Consider the following 24,030-nt stretch of genomic DNA (forward strand, 5'->3'; position numbering starts at 1 on the left):
ACATGAAATTATGTTTACAAGGTACAAAATGAGTGTAATATGTAATAAAAAGTTGGTAAACTTGCGATTCACACCATGAAAAAAGCTTGTTTCTTCCTAATTGTGCCATACTTTGCTCAGATTAAAGGTCAGCATCATATTAAAATATCTTTAACAGGATTTAATGTCTCCCGCTTTAAAGAGATCTAAGCCAAAGTCTGTTTTTAAGACTGCTCAGTATTTAGTTTTATTCAGTTAATGTTTTCTTTTTATGATGCAAAGTTCTCTTCCTGAATGAGCTTGCACTTCAATGATATCTCTGATGAGATTTAATGAGAAGCCCGATGTCTGTTAATAAACAATTCACTTGTGAGGCAATTTAATACAATCTGCTTGGCCTGAAAAGAGCACTTATTAATGCATTAAAGAGGAAAGGAGATGGAGTTTGTTGCCATGTTACTGGACACAGGGTGTTGAGCAATGAATTTTTAATGCTGTTCATAGACACGTTTAATAACATGGAGCATTTATGGGCTGCAATGGGAATGAAAATCAGTTGGCGACGATTGAAAAGCCAGTTTGTTACAGTTTGCTGTAAAAGCTGAACTCTTCAAACCTCATCTGTAGTTTATATAATACAACATAGTAAACAAATGTGTAATTTATAAATGTGTCCATCAGTGCACAGCTGAACATAGAACTTGTATTGCAGAGATCTACTATTTTTATCTCTTTAACCACTTAAGGACCAGGCCCATTTCTGATACCTGTTGTTTACAAGATAAATCAGTATTTTTTGCTAGAAAATTACTTAGAACCCCCAAACATTATATCATTTTTTTTTTAGCAGATACCCTAGAGAATAAAATGGAGATCATTGCAATACTTTATGAGGCAATGATGTCTAATGAGTCGAAACATGTCGGGTCGTAACTTTGATGCCACTGTGATACCCATGATCTTTTGAGGTTCTTTGATACAAGTGCTTGTTGTCTTCTATTTTGTAAGTGTATCCAATTTTATTAAATATTTTATATAGGAAGTTTTTACACTATGTGGAGATCCTTTTTTCTTTTAGTTACTGTGGCGACGGTCCAGAGGGGATCCTGTTGTTGGCTTCACTGAACGTTTACCTATCTTGACCCCATCCGCATATACCCACATTGGAGGAAGTAAAGGTGGTTACCATCGACTGTCTACATTTAACTGGAGGAGTTGAGGCGGTCACCGCAAGCTGTTTATGCTTCATTGGCTCATTAGGCGTATGCCTACTAGAGCCCATTGCATCTGGTAAGCCCCCCTCTACTATTGGTGGTGGTTTATACGCAATCGGGTGATCCTTAAGGATGAAATGTAAAGAGTGCTGAAGTTTATATAACACTCTCCCTGCAGAGCTTTATCACGAGGGACCGTGGACATTCTTTCCTTTCCATATTTTTTTGTAAATGTTTTCCTTTGTTTTTCCCAATTTTGCTCAGGTGCACTCACCTTTATTGGTCAGCACATTATACTAACCTACTTTCAGGCTCATACCCATTTTAACATGATATACAACATTTTTTACTTTCATGTACAGTTTTTTGACACACAAAGTAGCAAGTATTATAATTTTAATTTAATTTCATCTTCACAAATGGGGTATGTCATGTGCATCCAGACTGACATTATTCAGGATTTCCACACTTGTTGAAGTCCCAGTTTTTTTATCTATTTTAGTGCTGCACTTTTTTCCTTTTTATATTTTTCACCTTATGCCTGTTGTTCCTAAGCAGATAATGTAATAAGAAACAATATTACTGAGTTAGAAAAAATGTATGTCCTCAGGCGCACCACTGGGAGGTTTATTGCCAGTGGTGCATTTCGGGGAAGGATATAAATATTTGAGGTTGCTGTCAAGAAAGGTCCTTGCCTCCTGGGCTGTTGTAAGAACAGGAGGCTGTGCTGGAAATTTGTGCCTCCTTTCACTTCTAGTCCAGTAATTAATAGCATTTTGTGGATAGAAGGAACGTTCAGTGTATATAGTGAATGGGTTTGGGGTTTGTTTAATCATCATACTTAGAGCCACTCCCACCATTAAGCGCATCAGGCCAGAACTTTTTTCTCCCATGTGTCTTTTGTTGCCCCAGGTCTTTTGTATTCCTAATTACGTTCACATTTTTTTAACACTGTTTTGACTCTACTTGTAAAGCCTGGTGGATTACTGGTTATGGGTGTTGTTAATGTTTATGCTTGAAATGTTGATTGTTTTAATTTCTATTAGAGCTTTCCTCACATTTCAGGTTGTCCGTAAAAAAATGAGCTCTGCCCGTAACTTTTTCATGTTTGTCAGTAAAAAAAAGTCATGGAGCGGGGCAACCCTGACTATCACATGCCTACTTCCTGTGTAGTTCCTGTGAGGTAAGGATTACATCACTTCCCTCCGATGGCAGCAAAGCTTTCCTCACCACCCACCAATGGTGAGGTGGGAAGGGGACGGAACACATTGTTTAAGAAGGAAAATGGATTTTTGAATATGTATAAAGGAAAAGGGAAAAGGTAAAAGATGCTATATTATTGAACATACTATTTGTTTGCATTAAAAAATACACTTTATTTCTGCTTTAACATGAATCGTTCATGTTCTCTTGTGAGAACTCCCAAGTATGCATGAAAATGATTTGTAGAAAACAGAAAAGGAATTATCCTTCATTCTTTGTACTAGAGTTCACATATGAGATTAGTAATACAAATTGAACAACTAAGAGCTTCCCAGTAAAATTAATCAGACAAATGTCACATATCAAATAAACTAATACATCACAATACATTCAAATATAGAACTAAATCATACCCAATTTGTGGTGTGGGCTTTAACCACTTGCCGACCACCCGCCGTACTTATACTGTGGCAGGTCGGCTCTGTCCCCTAAAACAACGTACCTGTACGTCATTTCGAAGGACCGCTAGTGGGGGAACGCGCACGCTGATTGGCTGCAGGGGGAGCCAATCAGCGGGTTCGGCAGCCGCGATGTCCATCAGGCAGCCACGATCGCTCCCCACGGAAACAGAATGGCGGTCTGCCGATGTAAACACAGCAGACCGCTGTTCTGTCAGTAATGAACACAGGGATCCTGTGTTACTCTTATTTAGGAACACAGGTCTCTGTGTTCATCCAGCAAGTCCATCCCCCACACAGTTAGATAGCACCCCCTAGGGACACATTTAACTCTTTGATCACCCCTGGTGTTAACCCCTTCCCTGCCAGTGTCATTATTACAGTAACAGTGCATATTTATAGCACTGATTACTGTAGTAATGTCGCTTGTCCCCCCAAAAGTGTCAAAAATGTCAGTTAGGTGTCCGATTTGTCCGTCGCAATGTCGCAGTCCCACTAATCACTGCCATTACTAGTAAAAAAATAAATAAATAAAAATCACATACATTTTTCCCCTTGTTTGTAGATGTGATAACTTTTGCACAAAACAATCTATATACGCTTATTGGGATTTTTTTTTTACCAAACATATGTAGCAGAATACATATTGGCCTAGAAATTAGATTTTTTTATTTTTTTTTTTATTGGGAATGTTTTATAGCAAAAAGTAAAAAATATATATATTTTTTTCAGAATTGTCACTTTTTTGTTCATAGCGCAAAAAATAAAAACTGCAGAGGTGATCAAATACCCCCAAAAGAAAGCTCTTTTTTGTGGGGAAGAAAAGGACATCAATATTATTTGGGTACAGCGTTGCACGATCGCGCAATTGTCAGTTAAATTAATGCAGTGCCGTATCACAAAAAATGACCTGGTCATTAAAGGGGTAATACCTTCTGGTCCAGAAGTGGTTAAAGCCAATTGAATTTCCATTTTGTAACTGTAGTGAGGTCAGGCTACATAAACATTAATAGAAGTGGGCACATTTTTTAGCCAGGTAGGGTTAAAATGTCCTCTGCAGGTAACATGCTGGAGGTTTGGACTGCTGCTCATAAAGCATGAGTGCTGTTGATTGACGTAATGAGCAAAGGGTTGTTGAAACACTGGAGACCGAGACTGCTCCATCCTGTGATTAGCAGTGTTCTGAATCTTCAGTATGCTGCCAGCACAGGGCATTTTAACCCTAGCTGCAAAACACTAGTTCATTAAAAATATCAGAAAGACACCCACACCTATCATTGTTTATGCAGCCTGACTGCAATGCAGTAATAAAAACATAAGTTTCAATTAATTAAAGAGAAAGGTTTCCTCAAGCAATGGCTATTTGTTATTTCTCATTATAATTGTCATATTATACAGTACCTGGCATTTCTTCGGTCGTGGTCATTAAGTGCCAACTGAAACACATACTCCCGCAAGTATGTTTGTAGCTCCTGGTAAGTTCCGACCATCTGATTAAATGTGCTGGTCATGAAAAAAATAAGAGTAGGTAAAAATGAATACATTTAAACAAACCTATCACAAGCCTGGGCATATAATAAAATACTACCTATGCAGAGTGTGATATGGAGTGATTAGACTCTACATGGTAGTGTTTTTAGCGAGACATGTCAGTGCAAACTCCAGTTTAACCACTTAAGGACCACCCGCCACAGATTTACTGCGGCAGGCAGTAAGCTGTACGTTGGTCGCGCGCCTGCAGCTAGGGGGCTCCCACCCCCACTAGGCAGCGGGGACTCCGATGCAGGGGGCCGGCAGCTCCGATTGTCACCGGGCACCGGCTGTAAACACAGCTGACCGTTCTTCTCTCTGGAATAATCACAGAGCGCCTGTGATCCTTCTATGTAGGATCACAGGTCTCTGTTATCATTTCAAAAGACCAACCCCCATGCAGTTAGAAATTTTTAAGGGGGGGTTGTAAGGTGCTTGTGTGTTACTTTATTTTTTACACTTTTTTTCCCCTAAGCTTTATTTTTATCATATAGGGGACCAGAAGTTTCCTATATAATACAATTTCATTATGACAGCTTACTTTTAATGAGACATCAGGGGTCCATTAGACCCCTGATATTTTACTTGCCTTCCAAGTTCTTTCTAGGTAGGGGAGATAAGCAGCATTCACTGGTCTCCCTCCTCTTTACTTGGGGCGATTGATGCACTTAATGCGGTTATATAACCAATCTAATATAATGAAATGACCCCTGTTAACACTGAACAGAGCATGAGAGGGAGGGGCATTACTAGCAGCTAATCAGGTATACTGCAATAACCTATGTTGACTACGAACTTGCTAATAGGAAGAGGGAGCAGTAAGAGCAGAAGTTTGAACTGCTGCTGCTCCTTTACTGTCTATTTACAGCCTGGGGCTGGGAGATGACTTAAAAAAAAAATTCCCATGGATGGCCAAGTTGTCAACCATCTACACAAATGAGGTGGATAGAGAAATCACCCCCCCCCCCTCCCCTTCCCTTCACGGGACACTGTATACTGGCAGTGTCACCCACTGCTGTCAAAGTACTCTGATCAGTGGCTGCAGCTGATTGGCAGTTGCTGATCAAGAAATATTTTCCAACTGTCCCATTGACAGAAGTCATTCAAACAATCTTCTCCCCACTCAACTTCTGTTAAGTGGGGATAGCCACACACTTAGCTTTAGGAAAGGAAAGTCACCAGGCTGGCTATGCTGTCTGACAGGCTATATATAATTCTCAGGCACAGATACATGGGAATACCAATCCTTTGGTAAGTAAAACAGTTGCTCTTCATCTACTTCATCTTTGTTTATCTGGAGTTAAGCTTTAAATGAAAAGCACATTGTATGCAGCCTGCATTTCTTCAATTCAGAGGAGGTACAGAAGCAGTGTTACATTTGGCATCAAATAACGATTTAGTTTTAGTTATAGTCTTTTGACTAAAATGCCATTATAGTTTTAGTCGTATTTTAGTCAACTGAATTGTTTTAGTTTTAGTAATATTTTAGTTGACTAAAATCTCCAGTACATTTTAGTCAACTACAAATTGAATAGGTTTAGGTTAATTGTAATTGATTATTTAACAATTTCTTTAGAATTTCCAAACAAATTATATACTCCTGAAGTAAAAATCTAATAATATGTTCTAATTTATGATATTAATGTTTTAACATGCACTACAGACACAAATTGTGCCATTGTGATATACAACGTCTTTATAAATAAAACCAAGTTTCATAAACAAACAAAAATATTGCTTTTTGATAAACAGCGCAACTTTAAAATATAAAAAACCCAAAAAACTGTAAACTCTTTTGGCTGTTTTGTCAACACACATATTACCTGAATATACAACCAACATTAAATATTAAGAAACAATATTTTAAAAAAAGCCTTTTTCTTAATTTTTTCTCTTTTAGCAACTTAGTAGATGCCCCCTACTTATGCTTATGTGGTAGTGAAATACATTTTTCAACTTTAATGTGCTATTATTACAGGCTCTGGATGGAATTGTGTTGCCGATTTAGAAATGGCCAGCAGAGAGGTGTTCATTTTGATGTCAATTTTCAATTTAGATTTAGTCATAGTCTTTTGACTAAAATGTCATTCTAGCTTTAGTCATATTTAGTCTTAGGACTAAAATGCCATTTTAGCTATAGTCGTATTTTAGTCATTTGAATTGTTTTAGTTTTAATCGTATTTTAGTCGACTAAAACAGTGTTAATTTAGTCAACAAAAATATTTTAGTCGACAAAATGAACACTGTACAGAAGCATTCACAGCTTTTTTGGAATTTTTATTTGGTAATCCATTGCACAGAATAGGAAAATACTGTATACCTCCCAACAGCCATTTGACATGCAACACTATGCTTTGTCCGGGTATTTTAAGCTCAGTTTGTTCGGTGTTATAATGACATATGTCAGATTACTTTTGGCATTAACAAATGGTAAAATACTCACTCTCTGTCAACGACAAGGCACTGTGTGTCATCCTCATCGGCTATGATGTTGGCAGAGCGCACATCTTCACTTGAAGAGAAGAGAAGAGAAAGAAATCAGGCAATGGACATTTCATTAGCTATGTTTCATGTCCTTCAATCATCCTATTATTGATCAAATGAGAGTGGGGAGAATTTCATTTGCAAGCAGAACACAAATGCTGTTAATAAAACTCTAATTGCATAACAATTTGCATGCCTTCGATTTCACATCCTTGAGTTATTAACTCTTATACAATGCATATGCAATTGAACAGTTCAACACTACAAAGGTTGTACATAGGAAACATTTACAGACTACAGAGACTCTCCAGCTGTTAACTACAGGTCTCAGCATGCTCTGACAACCTGTCTGGTAATGCATGCCGAGACTTGCAGATTCTCGTCAGCCACAGGTTTCCATAACTAGTTTAGAAAAATGATTTGGCACATGCTGAGAAGCCACTATGTTTTCTGCTTTCTGTTATTAATAATGCATAAACAATCTTCTACTTTTCATGTCTTAATCCGTTCTTTACATCCAGGGAAGTGGACTCCAGCATTTGTTTTTTATGTTTAGTTACCATTGTTTTCACTGGAGGGAGGTCTCAAATTTATTACAAAAAATATATATAATTAAAATATACTGCAATGAAAAGTAGACATTGGTTCACAAACGCACATGTGCCTCATTTCATACTATAGCATTTGTTCTTCTGTATTATTTATATCCATATCCACGTACTCTCAAGGGCACATTCTCACTAACGCTATGTTCGCACTGTCAGTGATAAATTGATAAGAAAACTCTTGCACTCATCACACCTATTATGAGCAAACCAGCTGCAGTACTCAAAGCGTTAACCAACTTTGCCCAAGTACAAAAAAAAATTGTACCGTGCTCCAATACCAATATTCTATAGCCAATTAAATGTTCTAAAAATCAAAAAATAAAATTACAATAATCCCACTCATGTTCCACCCAAAAGGTCCATTTCAAGTATTCCTGGCCCCCTGACATGCCACATTTGGCATGTCATTTTTTTTTGGGGGGGGGGGGGACGGGTACCTAGTTTGGCAGGTATCTGCTCCCCCTTCTGCTGGGGTCGCCTAGGCGGCTCGAGCAGAAGTTCTCCTCCCCCCTCCCTGCAATCTTTTGGGACATGTCAGAGGTCCCAGAAGATAGCCCAGGCATTCGGGACATGCAGCGAGACTCGCACCCGGCTGTGAAGCCGCAAGCTGTCATGGCTGGGTGCCCACAGTAGTGATGCTCCGGGGAGAGCCAAGGGAGAGGAGCAATGCTTTGGGCAGCTGCATTGCGGGACAGGTAAGTGTGTGTTTATTAAAAGTCAGCAGCTACACCTTTTGTAGCTGCTAACTTTTAATAAACACAGAAACGGCTGGAACTCCGCTTTAAACACATTGTGATGATCATCAAACTATACATGGATGGAGATAAAAGTGAGATGATGTTGTTGGTGGTGGAGTGAACATAATCTCAACATTATCTCTCCTTTATCTCTATCCATGTATATTTTGATGATCATCACAAAGAAGATGTGTTTAATGGATTTTAATTGACGTTTTAATACCTTAACATGGACATTTTTGTTTTACTGTGCATGAGTGGGATTATTGTAATTTTAATTTTAGATTTTTAAAACATATTTCATAGAATATAGAATATTGTAAGTGGAGTGCAGTACAATTTATTTTCATATACGTTCACACTAGCTAGCTCAGTCAGGAAACATTGCAATGCACATTTCAGCACATCACACAGCTTGTTTTCTTTTTGTTACCTTTATTCAAACTATTACATAGGGGTTGGTTTACTAAAAATGGAGAGTGCAAAACTTGGTGCAGCTGTGCATGGTAGCCAATCAGCATGTAACTTCAGCTTGTTTAATTAATCTTTGACAATAAAACCCAGAAGCTGATTGGTTTCTATGCAGAACTGCACCAGATTTTTCACTCTGAGTTTTCAGTAAATCAACCCCACCGTGACACTTCATTCATGTCACTGGAAAACAGCATGGTGCCTTGTGCTGCTCTACAGTAGCATGTGGTATGGAAGAATGCAAAAATGATGCACTGCACTGTACCGCACATCACACTATCATTGCGCTGTGAGCGGGGACATCAAAAACTATTATTTTCTTTATTCCCTAGCAGTAACCTGCATATATTCAGTGCAGAAAAATACAGGTCACCACATACAGTATGAACCAGCTCCATGGCACTAAAAACTGTGCTTTTTAATGGGCTCACACATAAGTGGAATCACTACCAAGATATACATATATAAATCACAATTTACATAATTAATAATTTACATATAATAAACTTCATATAGAAAGGACAATACACAGATCAGTCTTCTTGGGACTATCCCTTCTATTTAAGTGGTAGAAGTACGAGGTGTATCTAAAATGTTTGGTAAATGGTCTGGTTTGGTGAATGCTATCCAAAGACGGGTCAAGAAGCACTACCTAGCTTGGAGTACATGTGACTATCAGGGTAAACCCGCAGTGGGCAGTCGAACATAGTCAGTGTGAGAAGTAGGGTCACAGTGCAGTGGATCAACGAGTGAACATCAAGTTCTGCTACAAATTGGGAAAACAGAGAAGGAAAAATGTTGGTGCAAGTGCACAGGATGGAAGCCATGAGCAGAAAATGTGTTTATGACATTTAAATGTGTTTATGGTTTAAATGCTTTTGCGATAGGAAGGAAACAACTTAGGTTGTGCCTTGTTCGGGTCAGCTGTCAACAAGCAGAACCCTAGACATAATCGAATGAGATGAGTGCAACAAATGCTGGCACGAGATCGACAACTGACTCTATAATTGATGGCAGAGGAATTGAGCGTTAGCAAGGACATGGTACGCAACCTCATCCACAAAGATATGGGTTAGCGGAAGATCTTTTCCCAGTTTGTGCTGCATAAGCTGACCGGCTGAACAGAAAACAAAACAGATGGAAACCTCTGGAGATTTCTTTACCATGTGTGACCAAGATCCATTCTTTTTGCGAACCATCGTCACAGTGGATGAGACCTGGTGCTACCATTTTGATCTGGAATCCAAGTGGCAATCGATGGAAAGGTGTTCACTGATCTTCTTTCTGTTTTCCTGCCTGAAGATCGTCATGAAAGGCACACGTTTTTCAGAGGTGGTGGCAATCCAAAAATGTGTGGCAGCAGCTCTGCGATCGATTCCTAAAGATGCCTTTTCTGACAGTTTCCAAAAGCTTTATGAACATTGCCAAAAGTGTATTGTGAAGGATGGAGATTATTTTGAAGTCCAATAAAGGTAATTTGTTTGTATCTTCTGTTTTGTTTGTTTTCTAATACCATTCACCAATTTCTTTAGACACACCTTGTACAGTGACAGTGAAAGCCATTTGAACCCCCTTCAAGGAAAGGAAGCCTTGACTGCTAGAAGCATTGCATCACTGTGGGCATGATTCTAACACTGGGAGGTTAAGTGGCTTCATTAGGATTGGCGACAAGACCTGAGGTGACTAGGTGGAGCCTAAACTTTAGAAAAAAGGCACTGCTGGAGCATGTCCCAGATTCATCTGTCACAAGTGTTGACCACCCTCCCACCCTATGTGATGTTTGTCACCGCTTTTTGGTTGTTTTTTGTTTCCTTGCCAGCAATTGATGTTGCTCTTTTGGGCTATGCCCTCAGGTTCAATTCTGGGGTCAGTCTAATGCCTGTCTGGCATTGATGGAAAGGACAGGCTTCTTAGACTATGTGAGTTTTTGTTTTATGGGTGCTCACAGTATAACTGTTACTGGCTTTGTTGTTTGGTACATTTGGAAAGTTCATGAAAGCTGTGGCCTTGCCCTATTTCCAACTTAATCAACTTCCCTGTCTTCTTGGGGGACAAGGTATTGATTTATTAGTTGTCCATAAAGGAGCCAATCCGTCAGGTTTTGGGCAGGAGACTTCATTTAGGTAGACTATCTGACAAAGACTGTGCTTTAGTGCTCATGCCACTTCAATAAATGAGATCAAGACCAAGCTCCAGATTGTAATTTTTACAAGTACTTTCAGTGTTTTTTTTTTTTATTCCATAAACATAACCCATATTTTTCAAGTATTATATCAAAAATGATTGGTATTTTTATCAGTGTTTTAATACTTGCTGATAATTAATCAATAGGGTATGGGAAAAAAATCCTGCTGCCAACAACCAAACAAAGCAAGAGACCAAGTGTTGGGCAGCCATATGGTAAGTACTGTAAATGTCTAGTTATGGAAAAGAATCATTTACTTTGTGAATGAACCGTGATCATATAATTCATTTAGTTAAAAATGTTCTTAAAGTGTATATATAGCTAAAACTTTTCATTTGATAGAGAAGGTAAGGGTTGACTTTGTGCTTTCTCTGTCTCAGAGAAAGGGAGATTTACTAGTAATTCTTATTTCAGAAATGCAACAAGAAGTGAAGAAATCCCAACACGTGTTCCAGTAGACAGTTGTAACTAGCGAAAGTGTCTCATTAGGAAGACTTACCTACCCCTTATTCTGGTGACAGCTGTAAATTATGGATTTCCTATCATTTTTATCTCGGTTACAGTAGCCACCAGGAGAAACAGGTAGATTAAATATACCCACAGCAGCATTAAAACCTGACAGAGGTTCTAACTACTCCACACAATCCAACACTAAAAAAACTTTTTGGTTATCACATTCCCATCATAAAAATAAAAAACAAATTCTACCCAATGCCTTTCTGTCACCCTTATACAGTATTTAGGCCCCATTCACATGGGCGCCTCCGCTATACAGAATCCGCTTGCTCTGCCGGGATCTCTCAGCTGATGCCCGCTGAGCAGGTGGTTGACAGGTCCTTGTCCACTCCGCTATGCAGAGCGGACACGGAGACAGTCCCACTCTCCTCTATGGGGCAATCAGATGGAAATGGATCATTTGTCCATTTCCATCCAACGCCATCCGAAAGGAAAATAGAACCACCATCTGTCTGTTTTTGGCGGACAGAATCGGATCTGAATAGTGGTGGGTGGCAGCGGACATGTGCCCCTCCATAGAAGACAATGCAGGGTCCAGTCAAGTGCACCTGAAGAACTGACAGCGCCCGTGAAAGGGGCCTAAACATAGAAAAATTATCATTTACCTCTTCCACTTCTGATCCTTCCCTACTTTACTTGTACTTTTTATCTTTTTATGGTAAAATGCAATTCCTAAAGAAAACGATTCACAGATTATGTGTGAATGTACTTTGTGCACTATGGTTGTCAAGAAGAGAAGGAAGTGGGTGTGTACATAATTATACACAGTACAGATAACTAGAAGTAGTGGTGCATTAAGAAATACAGTGCATAACCACAGTGTTCTGGTATTTATAAATGACAGTAAGTGTGTGGGATGTAAATGTGTTGTCTTATATGCTAACCGAATGCAGAAAATCTTCAGCAATCAGGTAACAGTTGCTAGCATCCCCCTTAGCATCCCCAAATAGATTTAAAAGAAATGTTTTGGGGATTTGTCTTTTTCAAAATTATACATTTTTCATATGCTGTATATGCATATACACACATGCATACAGTCTTTGTAATACAATTAAGGGAGCACCCATGACAGTGCAATATCAGCAGAAGTATTTTCCTTTCAGAAACTCGGGTTCTGGTTGAATACTTGCATAAAGCAGAGTGAAGGGAGGGGGAGAGAGGTAGAAGGATCACTGCACTGGCTCATTCATTGTAGTTTATTAGCTTTAGCTTCAGCTAATGAGCTTTTTATTAAACAGAGCATAGAGTGAATATAAAACATGTGTAATAAAGCTTAGCGTGCCACCTACTGGATATGTAAATATAAAATACTGATATTGTAATGTTTCTTATGTTCTAGCCTAAAAAGTTTTTTCTTTTTCATTTTTTAATCCTGACCATAAAAAAAACATATGCATAACCAAAACTACTGACACTACCTGCCTGGAGTTTGCATGTTCTCCCTGTGCCTGCGTGGGTTTCCTCCCACACTCCAAAGACACGCTGGTAGGTTAATTGGATCCTGTCTAAATTGGCCCCAGTATATACAGTGCTCAGCATAAATGAGTACACCCTGACAGGTTTGTTGAGAAAACCTTTACTTTCCTTTCAGAATCAACATTTTCTATTAGACACTATACTACAAAATACTCCCACAAATGTAGGCCATTGAATGATTGCAGCCAAGATTTATTAATTTGCACACACACAAATGTATTTTTCCTAATAAATTCATTCAAGACCATGTTGCAAAAATGAATACACCCCAATGAAAGTCTTAGGCCCCTTTCACACTTGTACCACTCCAAAATTGCACCGAATTTGGAGTGCAAGTTTGGTGCAGCTTTGATGCAACTTTGAATGGGTGGAACTTGGATACGACTTTGGCTTCGACCAGTTTTAATCGACAACTGTTGCACACAATTTGGATTGTATAACATTCAGGTACAACTTTCATGCAACTTCTGAGGGTTAACATTGATATCTATGGCCCTCAAGGTGCATGAAAGTCAGAACCAAAGTAGTGCATGAGCTTTTTTGAAGTTGCTGCAACTTTAAGTTGAGCATATATTAATGGGTATCATTAAAAAAAAAAGGGGAACGATATGTCGTGCAACTCTGATGTCCAAAGTTGCATGGTACGTTGCACAAGTGTGAAAGGGGCCTTAGGAGCAAAGCTAAATTTTAGACAACAAAATCCTAATTAACAATAATTCAACTACAGGTGAGTCTAATTATTCTTTAAACAGGTATCGAGCAGACAGTTATTTACAAAAGAGCGTTACTTAACAAAGAAAACCCCTTCCCATTTCATGCTGTCAGCATTGGCACCACATGGAAGAGAAATATCACAATTCCTGAGAAAGAAAATTATTTCTTTACACAAGAAAGGTGAAAACTACAAGAAGATCAGCAAAGCTTTACTTATCAGTCAGAATACTATAGCAAAAGTGATACAAAAATGTTACAAAGATGGAGCTAAAACCATCTCACAGAGATGTCCAGGCCGTCCGCGGAAGTTAACATCCCGACACGAGTGTCTTCTAATTTTAAGGGTTGAAGAAAATGGCCATGCAATTCATTGCAGTTAGCTAAAGAAGTAGAAAGCCAAACTGGAGTGATTGTTTCCCGTGACACAATATGGCATACACTGGTAGAGGAATGACATGCATGGGTTTCGTCCATGAAGGAATCCTCTCCTTAAGCCCATGCACAAAAAAGGCCGCCTAGAATTTGCAAGAGCCCATGCTGAAAAAGTAGAAGACTACTGGGATTGAAAGAAAAGATGCTATTATCACTCTGTGCTCTTGGTCCTCATGCTAGTTTCCAACATGACAATGATCCAAAATATACATCTAAGGCCATTGTTGCATTTCTGAAGAAGAACAGGGTGAACGTGATTCAGTGGCCAAGTACTGTATGTCTCCTGATCTGAACCCAATCCAACACCTATGGGGAATTCTCAAGAGACAAGTTGAGCATCACTCTCCATCCAGCATCAAGAGGTCATTCTTGAAAAATGGAAAAAGATAGATGTTGCAATATGTCGCCAACTTGTTCATTCCATGTCTAGAAGACTTGGTGCTGTCCTTACGAATCGTGGATATCATACAAATACTAGATGTAGTAGTTTTTGCTGTGGGGTGTATTCATTTTTGCCTCAACTAATTTGAGTAAAACTGAAGATGTTGTAATCCAAGCTATGTTTTTAACCGCACTTTCATGTATTGAGTTAAACAAATGTTCTTTAACCACTTGCCTTCTGTGCACTTAAACACCCTTCCCATCCAGGCCAATTTTCAGCTTTCAGCGCTGTCACACTTTAACTGACAATTGCGCGGTCATGCTACACTGTACCCATATGAAATTTTTATCATTTTTTTCACACAAATAGAGCTTTCTTTTGGTGGTATGTAATCATCTCTGGGTTTTTTATTTTTTACAAAAAAAAAGAATAAAGACAAAAAATTTTGAAAAAAAAAAAAGTTTTTCTTATTTTCTGCGAGTAAATTTTGAAAATAAATTTTTCTCCTTCACTGATGTGCGCTGATGAGGCGGCACTGATGGGCACTGATAGGCTGCACTGATGGGCACTGATGAGGTGGCACTTATGGGCACTGATGAGGTGGCACTTATGGGCACTGATGAGGAGGTACTAATATGCCGCACTGATGAGCACTGAGAGGCAGCACTGAGAGGCAGCACTGAGAGGCGGCACTGATGAGCACTGATAGGCGGCACTGCTGGGCACTGATAGGCGGCACTGCTGGGCACTGAGAGGCGGCACTGCTGGGCACTGAGAGGTGGCACTGCTGGGCACTGACAGGTGGCACTGCTGGGCACTGAGAGGCGGCACTGATGGGCACTGATAGGCGGCACTGATGGGCACTGGCGGATGGCACTGGACACTGACGGGTGGCACTGATGAGCGGCACTGATGGGCAGCACCATCAGTGCCCACACTCAGTGCCCATAGTGCTGCCAGTCAGTGCTCATCAGTGCCTAGATGAGCAGGCACTGATGGGCACTGACTAGCAGCACTATGGGCACTGATTGTGGGCATTGATGGGGGGCACTGATGGCGGGCACTGTGGGCACTGATGTGGGGGCACTGTGTGTGTGTTTTTACCTTTTAGTAATCAGGGCACTGGTGATTGGTGCCCTGATTACATTGCTGTGTGTCCCCAGCGGCTGTCGGCTCCCCCTCCTTCCTCACACTGCAGGCTCCGTGTGAGGAAGGAGCGCCGGCGATGAGAGATGATCTCATATGTTTACATATGAGATCATCGCTCATTGGACGGCCAGATCACGTGGTGAATGGCCGCTGTGATTGGCCATTCACCACGATCTGTGATCGGCTGTGTCCAAGGGACACGGCCGACACAGATTTTCCCCGCAGCGCGCTCGCGGGAGCGCGCTGGGGGCGTGTCACTGGGAGGCCGTTTAAAAACGGCCTCCCGAAAATTCGAGTCCGCGCTGCAGCCGTATATAGGCTGTAGCGCGGACGGGGGGAGGTTAAATCTCAGTTTTGTCAATATTATGGAAATTGTTCTTGTGTTCATTGAGATATTGATTAAAATCTTATTTTTTAAAAGGGATGTACTCATTTATGCTGAGCACTGTATATGTATGAAGTTGAGTTAGGGACCTTAGATCGTAAGCTTCCTAGAGGGTAGGGACTGATGTGGATGTTCAATATATATATGTGAAGCGCTGCGTAAATTAACAGCGCTATATAAGTACCTGTTATAAATAATAAATAAATACTCTGTGTCATGGCAGAAAACATCAACCTACAGTAATATTGACCAGAACTACCAGCAGCCGTCACTGCAGGGGAAGAGTCGCAGTGTCATACCGTATGTCGCTCACTGTACCTAATTTTACATTCCAGCTGAGCAGACTGGGAAAAATTAAGCATCTGTCTGGTTTTTATTGCAGTCTGTGTGATTGTCCCTCATTTTCTAATCCTTTGGCATCAAAAAAGTAAATGATTAAAATGGGATTTTCCGGGACAGAAAGCCACAGATAAATAAGAGGTTCAAAACTTTTCATACCCTACAAAAGTGTTTTGTTGGTATTTAACATCAATTCCTGTTCTTTTGATTACTGCTCCCAAACAGGAAATGATTAGAAATCTTTACAATGAGGGTACAGACAGCAGTAAACACCTACAAGTGATTATCCCTAAATCCCAATCTAAACAAAAATGTAAAAAACTGTTTTACTGGAGTTGACTTTATAGGCACAGTGAGCATCATGCTGTTAATGATCTCTGAACTATTCACTGTATTAACATGGTATGTGTGGCAAACTGGTAATATATTGCTATAACGACTGGGTATTATCACATACTTCATGCTATGTGCTTTAAAACAGAAATCACTGTTCTTCATAGACAGATTCTACTAAGACAGAGAACCGAATCTCAAAGTACTTTTGGTGTATTGTTTAAAAGTAGCAGCCAAAGGACTAGCGTTGGAGGTCATCATTGCTTATGCAGCTACAGAAAAATTTCTGGAAGCGTCTCTATCATTTCTTTTTTGTTACATCATCTATCAATTATTTTAGCAGATATTTTTACCAAGCACGTTGTGTTTTTGGTTTAGCGATCATCATTAGACTGCTTGCCCCATTGTGTTATGGGATCACACAGAAGTTGCTTCTGTTTAGCTGTAATTACACAGAGTTAATCGAACTGCTGCTGAGGCCACTGAGGATTTCCAGTCACTTGGCAATGTAATGTCTAGTGTGAATTTTGATCATGTTTTATTTCATAGTTATAAAACATTCTGGCTCTCACATGAAAGCACTAATGCATACATATATTAACAAGAGAATTGTATTTTTACACATTTCCTGTGAATACTCTAATGTGACAGTTACATAAATCAAGATAATCAATTTGAATTACTATTTGTTGAAATGTTTATCTATCTATCTATCTATCTATCTATCTATCTATCTATCTATCTATCTATCTATCTATCTATCTATCTATCTATCTATCTATCTATCTATCTATCTATCTATCTATCGATCTATCGATCTATCGATCTATCTATCTATCTATCTATCTATCTATCTATCTATCTATCTATCTATCTATCTATCTATCTATCTATCTATCTATCTATCTATCTATCTATCTATCTATCTATCTATCTATCTATCTATCTATCTATCTATCTATCTATCTATCTATCTATCTATCTATCTATCTGCACAAGTTGTTTACATGTTTACATGCATTTCTTTTTTCCTACATATTTTTGATTTATGATTATGTACTTTATTTGTATGTTATTGGACTTTTGTCTTTGTTCTCACACTGTGGTATTACATTTTTTAGAGTGACCATAACAATTATACTCCTGAAGAAGCAAGTCATTACCTGCGAAACATGTAAAGGACTGTTAACACTCCATCTTTGGAAGGTCTTATGCTATCATGCCTCTTTAAAAGTATACAACATTTATTGCGTGATTTCTAGCCATGTTAGACTATATCCATTTGTCTTTTTGCTGTTAGCATTTTATAGATATATATCTTTTTTGCGTTTAAGTCAGATGTTTAATAAAATGTATATATTTTTATACTTCTCGTGTATACCTATGTGTTCTAAGTACCTAAAAAGTCCCATTCCAAGTGTCTGGAGTTTTGGTTGTTGGGTCACCAACTCCCTGCCTTTCCCCTTTTTCCTGTATCTAGGTAGACAAACAAAAATACTAGCAGATAAAACATCTCTTTTATAGGTATTTCATCTGTTTTATTTAGCTTCTTACTTGAAATTAAGCTTTAGCTAACAATTACTGTATATTATACATTTGAGCCACATTACGCTTTTGGAACATCTGGCAGTTTATATACCTTTTGATTAATTTATCGGTATTAAATTTTTAAGCAATGGTGATACTTTTGATCTATAATTCAAGTCATGTTGCCATAATCATGAAATGATAGTTATAAATGTTTAGGACTGTTCAAGATGGTATAAGAAATGATTAAACAATACTATGTTAGCCTAAGATCTGGTTCTCAAAGAAGACCTAGTTGCCCTCAAATAGAACAGAAGCAGGGGAGAGACCAAGCAAAGGAAAGGCATCAAAGAAAAAAAAAGGACAGAAGATACGATAGGAAGGGAAAGAAACAGCCTAATTCATTTTTCAATCTCATACCACCTACCCCATTCTAGGTGCTGTAGGTCTTTTAAAAGCCTAACAATGCCCCTTGGTTTTAGACTTGCCTTGAATTTGATATTAGACCGTGGAAAAAAAAATTTGATTTTTAGAAAGAAAATGCTAAAACAAAATGCAGGCTGCAACTACTGTAATTATTTCAATATTTTGATTAGAAATGATGGTAATGAGGTGCAAACCTGAACTTATTTGTTTCATTTCGGATTAGAATCAGGAATAGAAACAAAAATACTATTTAGTATTTCCTTTTAGTTACCAAAGCAACACTGTCCAGGGAAATGCTCATTTTTGTCAGTGAACAAATGCAAACATGCAATCAATAAACTGATGGCCAAACAAAGTACATGACTGTACAATGTAGCAATGTGCTATGAATGTCCTTGTCATTACACTATTGAGTCGGTTAGATCATTATTTAAATCAATGTTTATAGGGTCACATCAAGAGCATTATAAAGACCCATTTAAACAGCCATGGTGCGTATGTTACAGTTAACCAGTTACTGGTGGGTATTTAGATGGTGCAGGCATAATTATATGAAATAGATGTAACATCTAGTTCTAATATTATACACATTCACAAGGGTACATATGGGAATTCAGATCCTGTAAAGATAAGAAGAAACTCTCTCAGAAAGAAAAACATGAAAAACTGTTGTTTCATGCAATATACTTAGATGTACACCCCCAACCTTGTACACCCCAAACCCTGTCTGTGTCACTGCTGAATAGATTTGCCCTTTCTATTACTTCTGGTGATCATTTTCACCAAGTGTTTAGAAATTCAACATTCCACCACTGCCCCCAGAACAACAATAAGGGGAAATAGGTGACAACTGACTAGTAGAGAACTCTACTCACTTTGTAGAGATGTCCTCTTACTTCCTGTTGTGTCTATGGGAAGGGAATTGAAGGAAAGTCTTCACAATGGGACACAACAGCAAAAAGTAAACTGACAGGGTTATACATACAGTATCTCAAAAAAGTGAGTACACCCCTCACATTTTTGTAAATATTTTATTATATCTTTTCATGTGACAATACTGAAGAAATTACACTTTGCTACAATGTAAAGTAGTGAGTGCACAGCTTGTATAACAGTGTAAATTTAAAGTCCCCTCAAAATTTTTTGTTTTTAGGTTTGGATAGAGTTGGGAAGGTTTTAATCCCTGTCAGTTTATTTTTTGCTGTTGTGTGCCATTGCTGTCCCAGAGATGTAGCAGGAAGTTAGAGGTAATCTTCAAAAGTGAGGGGAATTCCCCTCTTGGGCATTTTTTTTCACACTGGACGCTAGGGGGGGGGGGTTAAAAGTGGCTGCAATTTACCAACCCCCAGCTGTAAAGTGTAAAATATAGCCAAAAGAGGCTGTTCACATGCTGCAGCCCCAGCAAATATAACATGGAATGCCGAGTTAACAGCTGACCGCCAGTCATCCTCTGTCATGTAAGTCAATGGGGTCATGCCACAATCACCCTACATCGCTTTTCAGAGCATGGGGTAGTGTGAACCTGGCCTTCCACAGTCGTCCCAGGAACAAGTGTCCTCATTACTAGCTTTCTCCTAACTGTGGAGAACAGTTATACACAGTATCTCACAAAAGTGAGTACACCCCTTACATTTTTGTAATTTTTTTATGTGACAACAGTGAAGAAATGACACTTTGCTACAATGTAAAGTAGTGAGTGTACAGCTTGTATAACAGTGTCAATTTTCTGTCCCCTCAAAATAACACAATACACAGCCATCAATGTCTAAACTGCTGGCAACAAAAGTGAGTACACCCCTAAGTGAACATGTCCAAATTGGGCCCAATTAGCCATTTTTCCTCCACTGTGTCATCTGACTCCTTAGTGTTAGAAGGTCTCAGGTGTGAATGGGGAGCAGGTGTGTTAAATCTGGTGTTATCGCTCTTACTCTCTCATACTGGTCACTGGAAGTTCAACATGGCACCTCATGGCAAAAATCTCTCTAAAGATCTGGAAAAAAAAGAAACGTTGTTCTACATAAACATGGCCTAGGCTATAAGAAGATTGCAAAGACTCTGAAACTGAGCTGCAGCATGGTGGCCAAGACCATACAGTGGTTTAATAGGACAGGTTCCACTCAGAACAGGCCTTGCCATGGTCGACCAAAGAGGTTGAGTGCACATGCTTAGAGTAATATCCAGAGGTTGTGTCTGGGAAATAGACATATGAGTGCTACCAGCATTGCTAAAGAGGTTGAAGGGGTGGGGTCAGCCTGTCAGTGATCAGACCATACGCTGCACACTGCATCAATTTGGCCTGCATGGCTGTTGTCCAAGAAGCAAGCCTCTTCTAAAGATGATGGACAAGAAAGCCTGCAAACAGTTGGCTGAAGACAAGCAGACTAAGGACATGGATTACTGGAACCATGTCCTGTGGTCTGATGAGACAAAGATAAACTTATTTGGTTCAGATGGTGTCAAGCGCGTGTGGCGGCAACCAGGTGAAGAGTACAAAGACAAGTGTGTCTTGCCAACAGTCAAGCATGGTGGTGGGAGTGTAATGGTCTGGGGCTGCATAAGTGCTGCTGGCACTGGGGAGCTACAGTCCATTGAGGGAACCATGAATGCCAACATCTACTGTGACATACTGAAGCAGAGCATGATCCTCTCTCTTCGAACACTAGGCCAAAGAGCATTTTTTTCCGAAATGATAACAACCCCAAACACACCTCCAAGACAACCACTTCCTTGGTAAAGAAGCTGAGGGTAAAGGTGATGGCCTGGCCAAGCATGTCTCTAAACCTAAAACTCTATTGAGCATCTGTGGGGCATCCTCAAACAGAAGGTGGAGGAGCGCAAGGTCTCTAACATCCACCAGCTCTGTGATGTCGTCATGGAGGAGTGGAAGAGGACTCCAGTGGCAACCTGTAAAGCTCTGGTTAACTCCATGCCCAAGAGGGTTAAGGCAGCGCTGGAAAATAATGGTGGCCACACAAAATATTGACACTTTGGGCCCAATTTGAACATTTTCACTTAGGGGTGTACTCACTTTTGTTGCCAGCAGTTTAGACATTAATGGTTGTAAGTTTAGTTATTTTGAGGGGACAGCAAATTGACACTGTTATACAAGCTGTACACTCACTACTTTACATTGGCAGTGTTATTTCTTCAGTGTTGTCACATGAAAAGATATAATAAAATATTTACAAAAATGTGAGGAGTGTACTAACTTTTGTGAGATACTGTACATTTATTCAGTCATTTCTCATATGATGAATAGCCTGTTACATTTGGTGTCTTCCAATATTTGTTTACGGTAAAACATTTTTCTATTTTTTAGGCATATAATTATGAAATATTGAAAATAAATATTGTATATATTCGTGTCCAGTCAGCAGTTTGAGCCGAAGACTCACTGCCAAATGTTTATTTGTCCAGTCTTGTCTATATTTAGCTGTTTTGATTAAAAAAAATTATCACAGAGCTCAAAAGCTCAAGCTGAAATGTAAACACAACCAAACTGACTCCCCCCCCGTCTAGTCAGTACAAACATGAATTTTAAAGAGTTTAGTAGTAGAGGGGGAGAGAAATTTACTCAGAATCTGGTGCAGCTGTGCATAGTAGCCAATCAGCTTCTAACTTCATCTTCTTTACTTAAGCTTTGACCAAAAATCTGGAAGATGAGTGGTTTCCATGCAGAGCTGAACCAGATTCTGCACTCTCCAGTTTCAGTAAATAACCCACACAGAGTCTAACATTCAACAGTTTCCTGTAACGATGTAAAGATGTGGCCATCTTGAATAAAGGCAAAAAATAAATTTAGCATTTATTTCCTGGGATCCACCTGTCCTTAGCTCAGTCATGCAGGCAGGGTGTGCTTAGCTAAGAAAATCCCTCCTCCCCCTCCTGTAGGCTGGGGTTAATGACATAATTTGCCTAGGTCTAGAAACCAGGAGGAAACTGAGGAACCCCAGACGACGTCACTTATGACAAAATGCGTCAGGTAGAGCCAGTAGCTTTACTACTATTTTTTTACATTCTTTTATGTTTCACAGTGGTATTTTCTTTTTGGCATTGCATATTATTATTTTTCACATAAGATTCATTTCTGATGTTGTATTTCACGTATTTCAAGCGCTGCGCTTATTTTTTGAGATTTATGAATATCTCACTTTACAGTAGTAAATTTTACCTGATCAGGGCTTTTTCCCCAAAATAATCTCCAACTCCTAGTTTTTTTATTTCCTGTGGTTCCTGAGTCCCTTCCACTGCCTGCGTCACGCACACCTATGAAGAGAAAGTACAAAACCATCAAGAGAGTTAGTAGCTAAGAAAATATCCAATAAATATATATCCTGGGCATATCACATACATTTTTTTTGGTACGTTCCAGAAGCAAAAACAACACCCAAAATTAAAATAAAATCAACCACACCCAAACTTAAAATAGAACTAAGTGGAGCTGTTTGAGTTTGCTATCCACACAGTAAAGCTGGTATAAATAAAGATTTTAATGTCTCCCCCACATGCCAAAACTAGTGTGATTTGCTAAACAAAGCAACCTACAATGAGACACATGCAGTAAGATGAGTAGGTGGCTAGCACGTTTGCCAAGTTGCAGCTTTGGGTCTGCAAATTGCATTCCAACCCCAACATTACGTATATTCTGTTTGTATTTGTGTCGGTTTCCTCTAGATGTTCTGAGTTCACTCAATTTTTAGCATGCCATTAGATTAACCTAATCACCCCTAGGGACTATGTGACTGTGGTAGGGGTATTAGATAGTAGCTTCTGTTGGGAATGGGCAACAGGACCTATGGCTCTATGTACTCTTTACATTGCTGTGTAATATATTGCTGCTATGTAAATACAGAAATAAGACAAATAAATGCCAACAACTATTTCCATAGCACAAACTTTAAAGTGGAGTTCCACCCATTTTCGTAATTTTAGATGTATGTAATCCCCTTTAAAACGACTTTTACCAATGGAAACTTTTTTTTTTCTTTCTTTTTGCTAGTAAATACTGTATTTTCTTGTTTATTCCTCCTCTCCTCACTTCCCGGTCCGATCGGCGATGACGTCATTCGGCGATTCGCAGTGTGTGCTGGGATGTATTCCATGCCAGAAATCTCGCAGTATTACCCAGGAGCTGAGCTGAACTGTGTGTATTCAGGCCGTGACCTGCCTCGCCTCCGCCCCGCCTCCTCTCAGTGAGTTGTACTGTATGCATTGTATTCAGGACGTGCTCTGCCCCGCCTCCGCCCCGCCTCCTCTCAGTGAGCTCAGTGAGGATATAATGCTTTCAGTCCTCGCTCACTGAGAGGAGGCGGGGTGGAGGCGGGGCAGAGAATGGCCTGAATACAATGCATACAGTACAACTCACTGGGAGGAGGCGGGGCAGGTCACGGCCTGAATACACACAGTACAGCTCAGCTCCTGGGTAATACTGCGAGATTTCTGGCAAGGAATACATCCCAGCACACACTGCGAATCGCCGAAT

At 39.4% G+C, this 24,030-nt stretch overlaps 1 protein-coding gene across 2 annotated transcripts in view; it reads right to left on the reverse strand.

The window, feature by feature from the left end:
* The window catches only part of LOC309563143 (cGMP-dependent protein kinase 2-like), a 254,121-nt gene that overhangs the window by 121,196 nt on the left and 108,895 nt on the right, over positions 1–24,030 (reverse strand). For both annotated transcript variants that reach the window (XM_082267470.1, XM_082267469.1), the window contains exons 8-10: positions 22,720–22,814; positions 6,828–6,896; positions 4,256–4,357 (exon numbers count right to left, since the gene is read on the reverse strand). In XM_082267470.1, coding sequence (XP_082123596.1) covers positions 4,256–4,357; positions 6,828–6,896; positions 22,720–22,814 — 266 coding nt within the window. The remainder of the gene's footprint in view (positions 1–4,255; positions 4,358–6,827; positions 6,897–22,719; positions 22,815–24,030) is intronic.

This window comes from Pelophylax lessonae, assembly GCF_965119305.1.
Source record: "Pelophylax lessonae genome assembly, chromosome: 9".
Classification (NCBI taxonomy): Eukaryota; Metazoa; Chordata; class Amphibia; order Anura; family Ranidae; genus Pelophylax; species Pelophylax lessonae.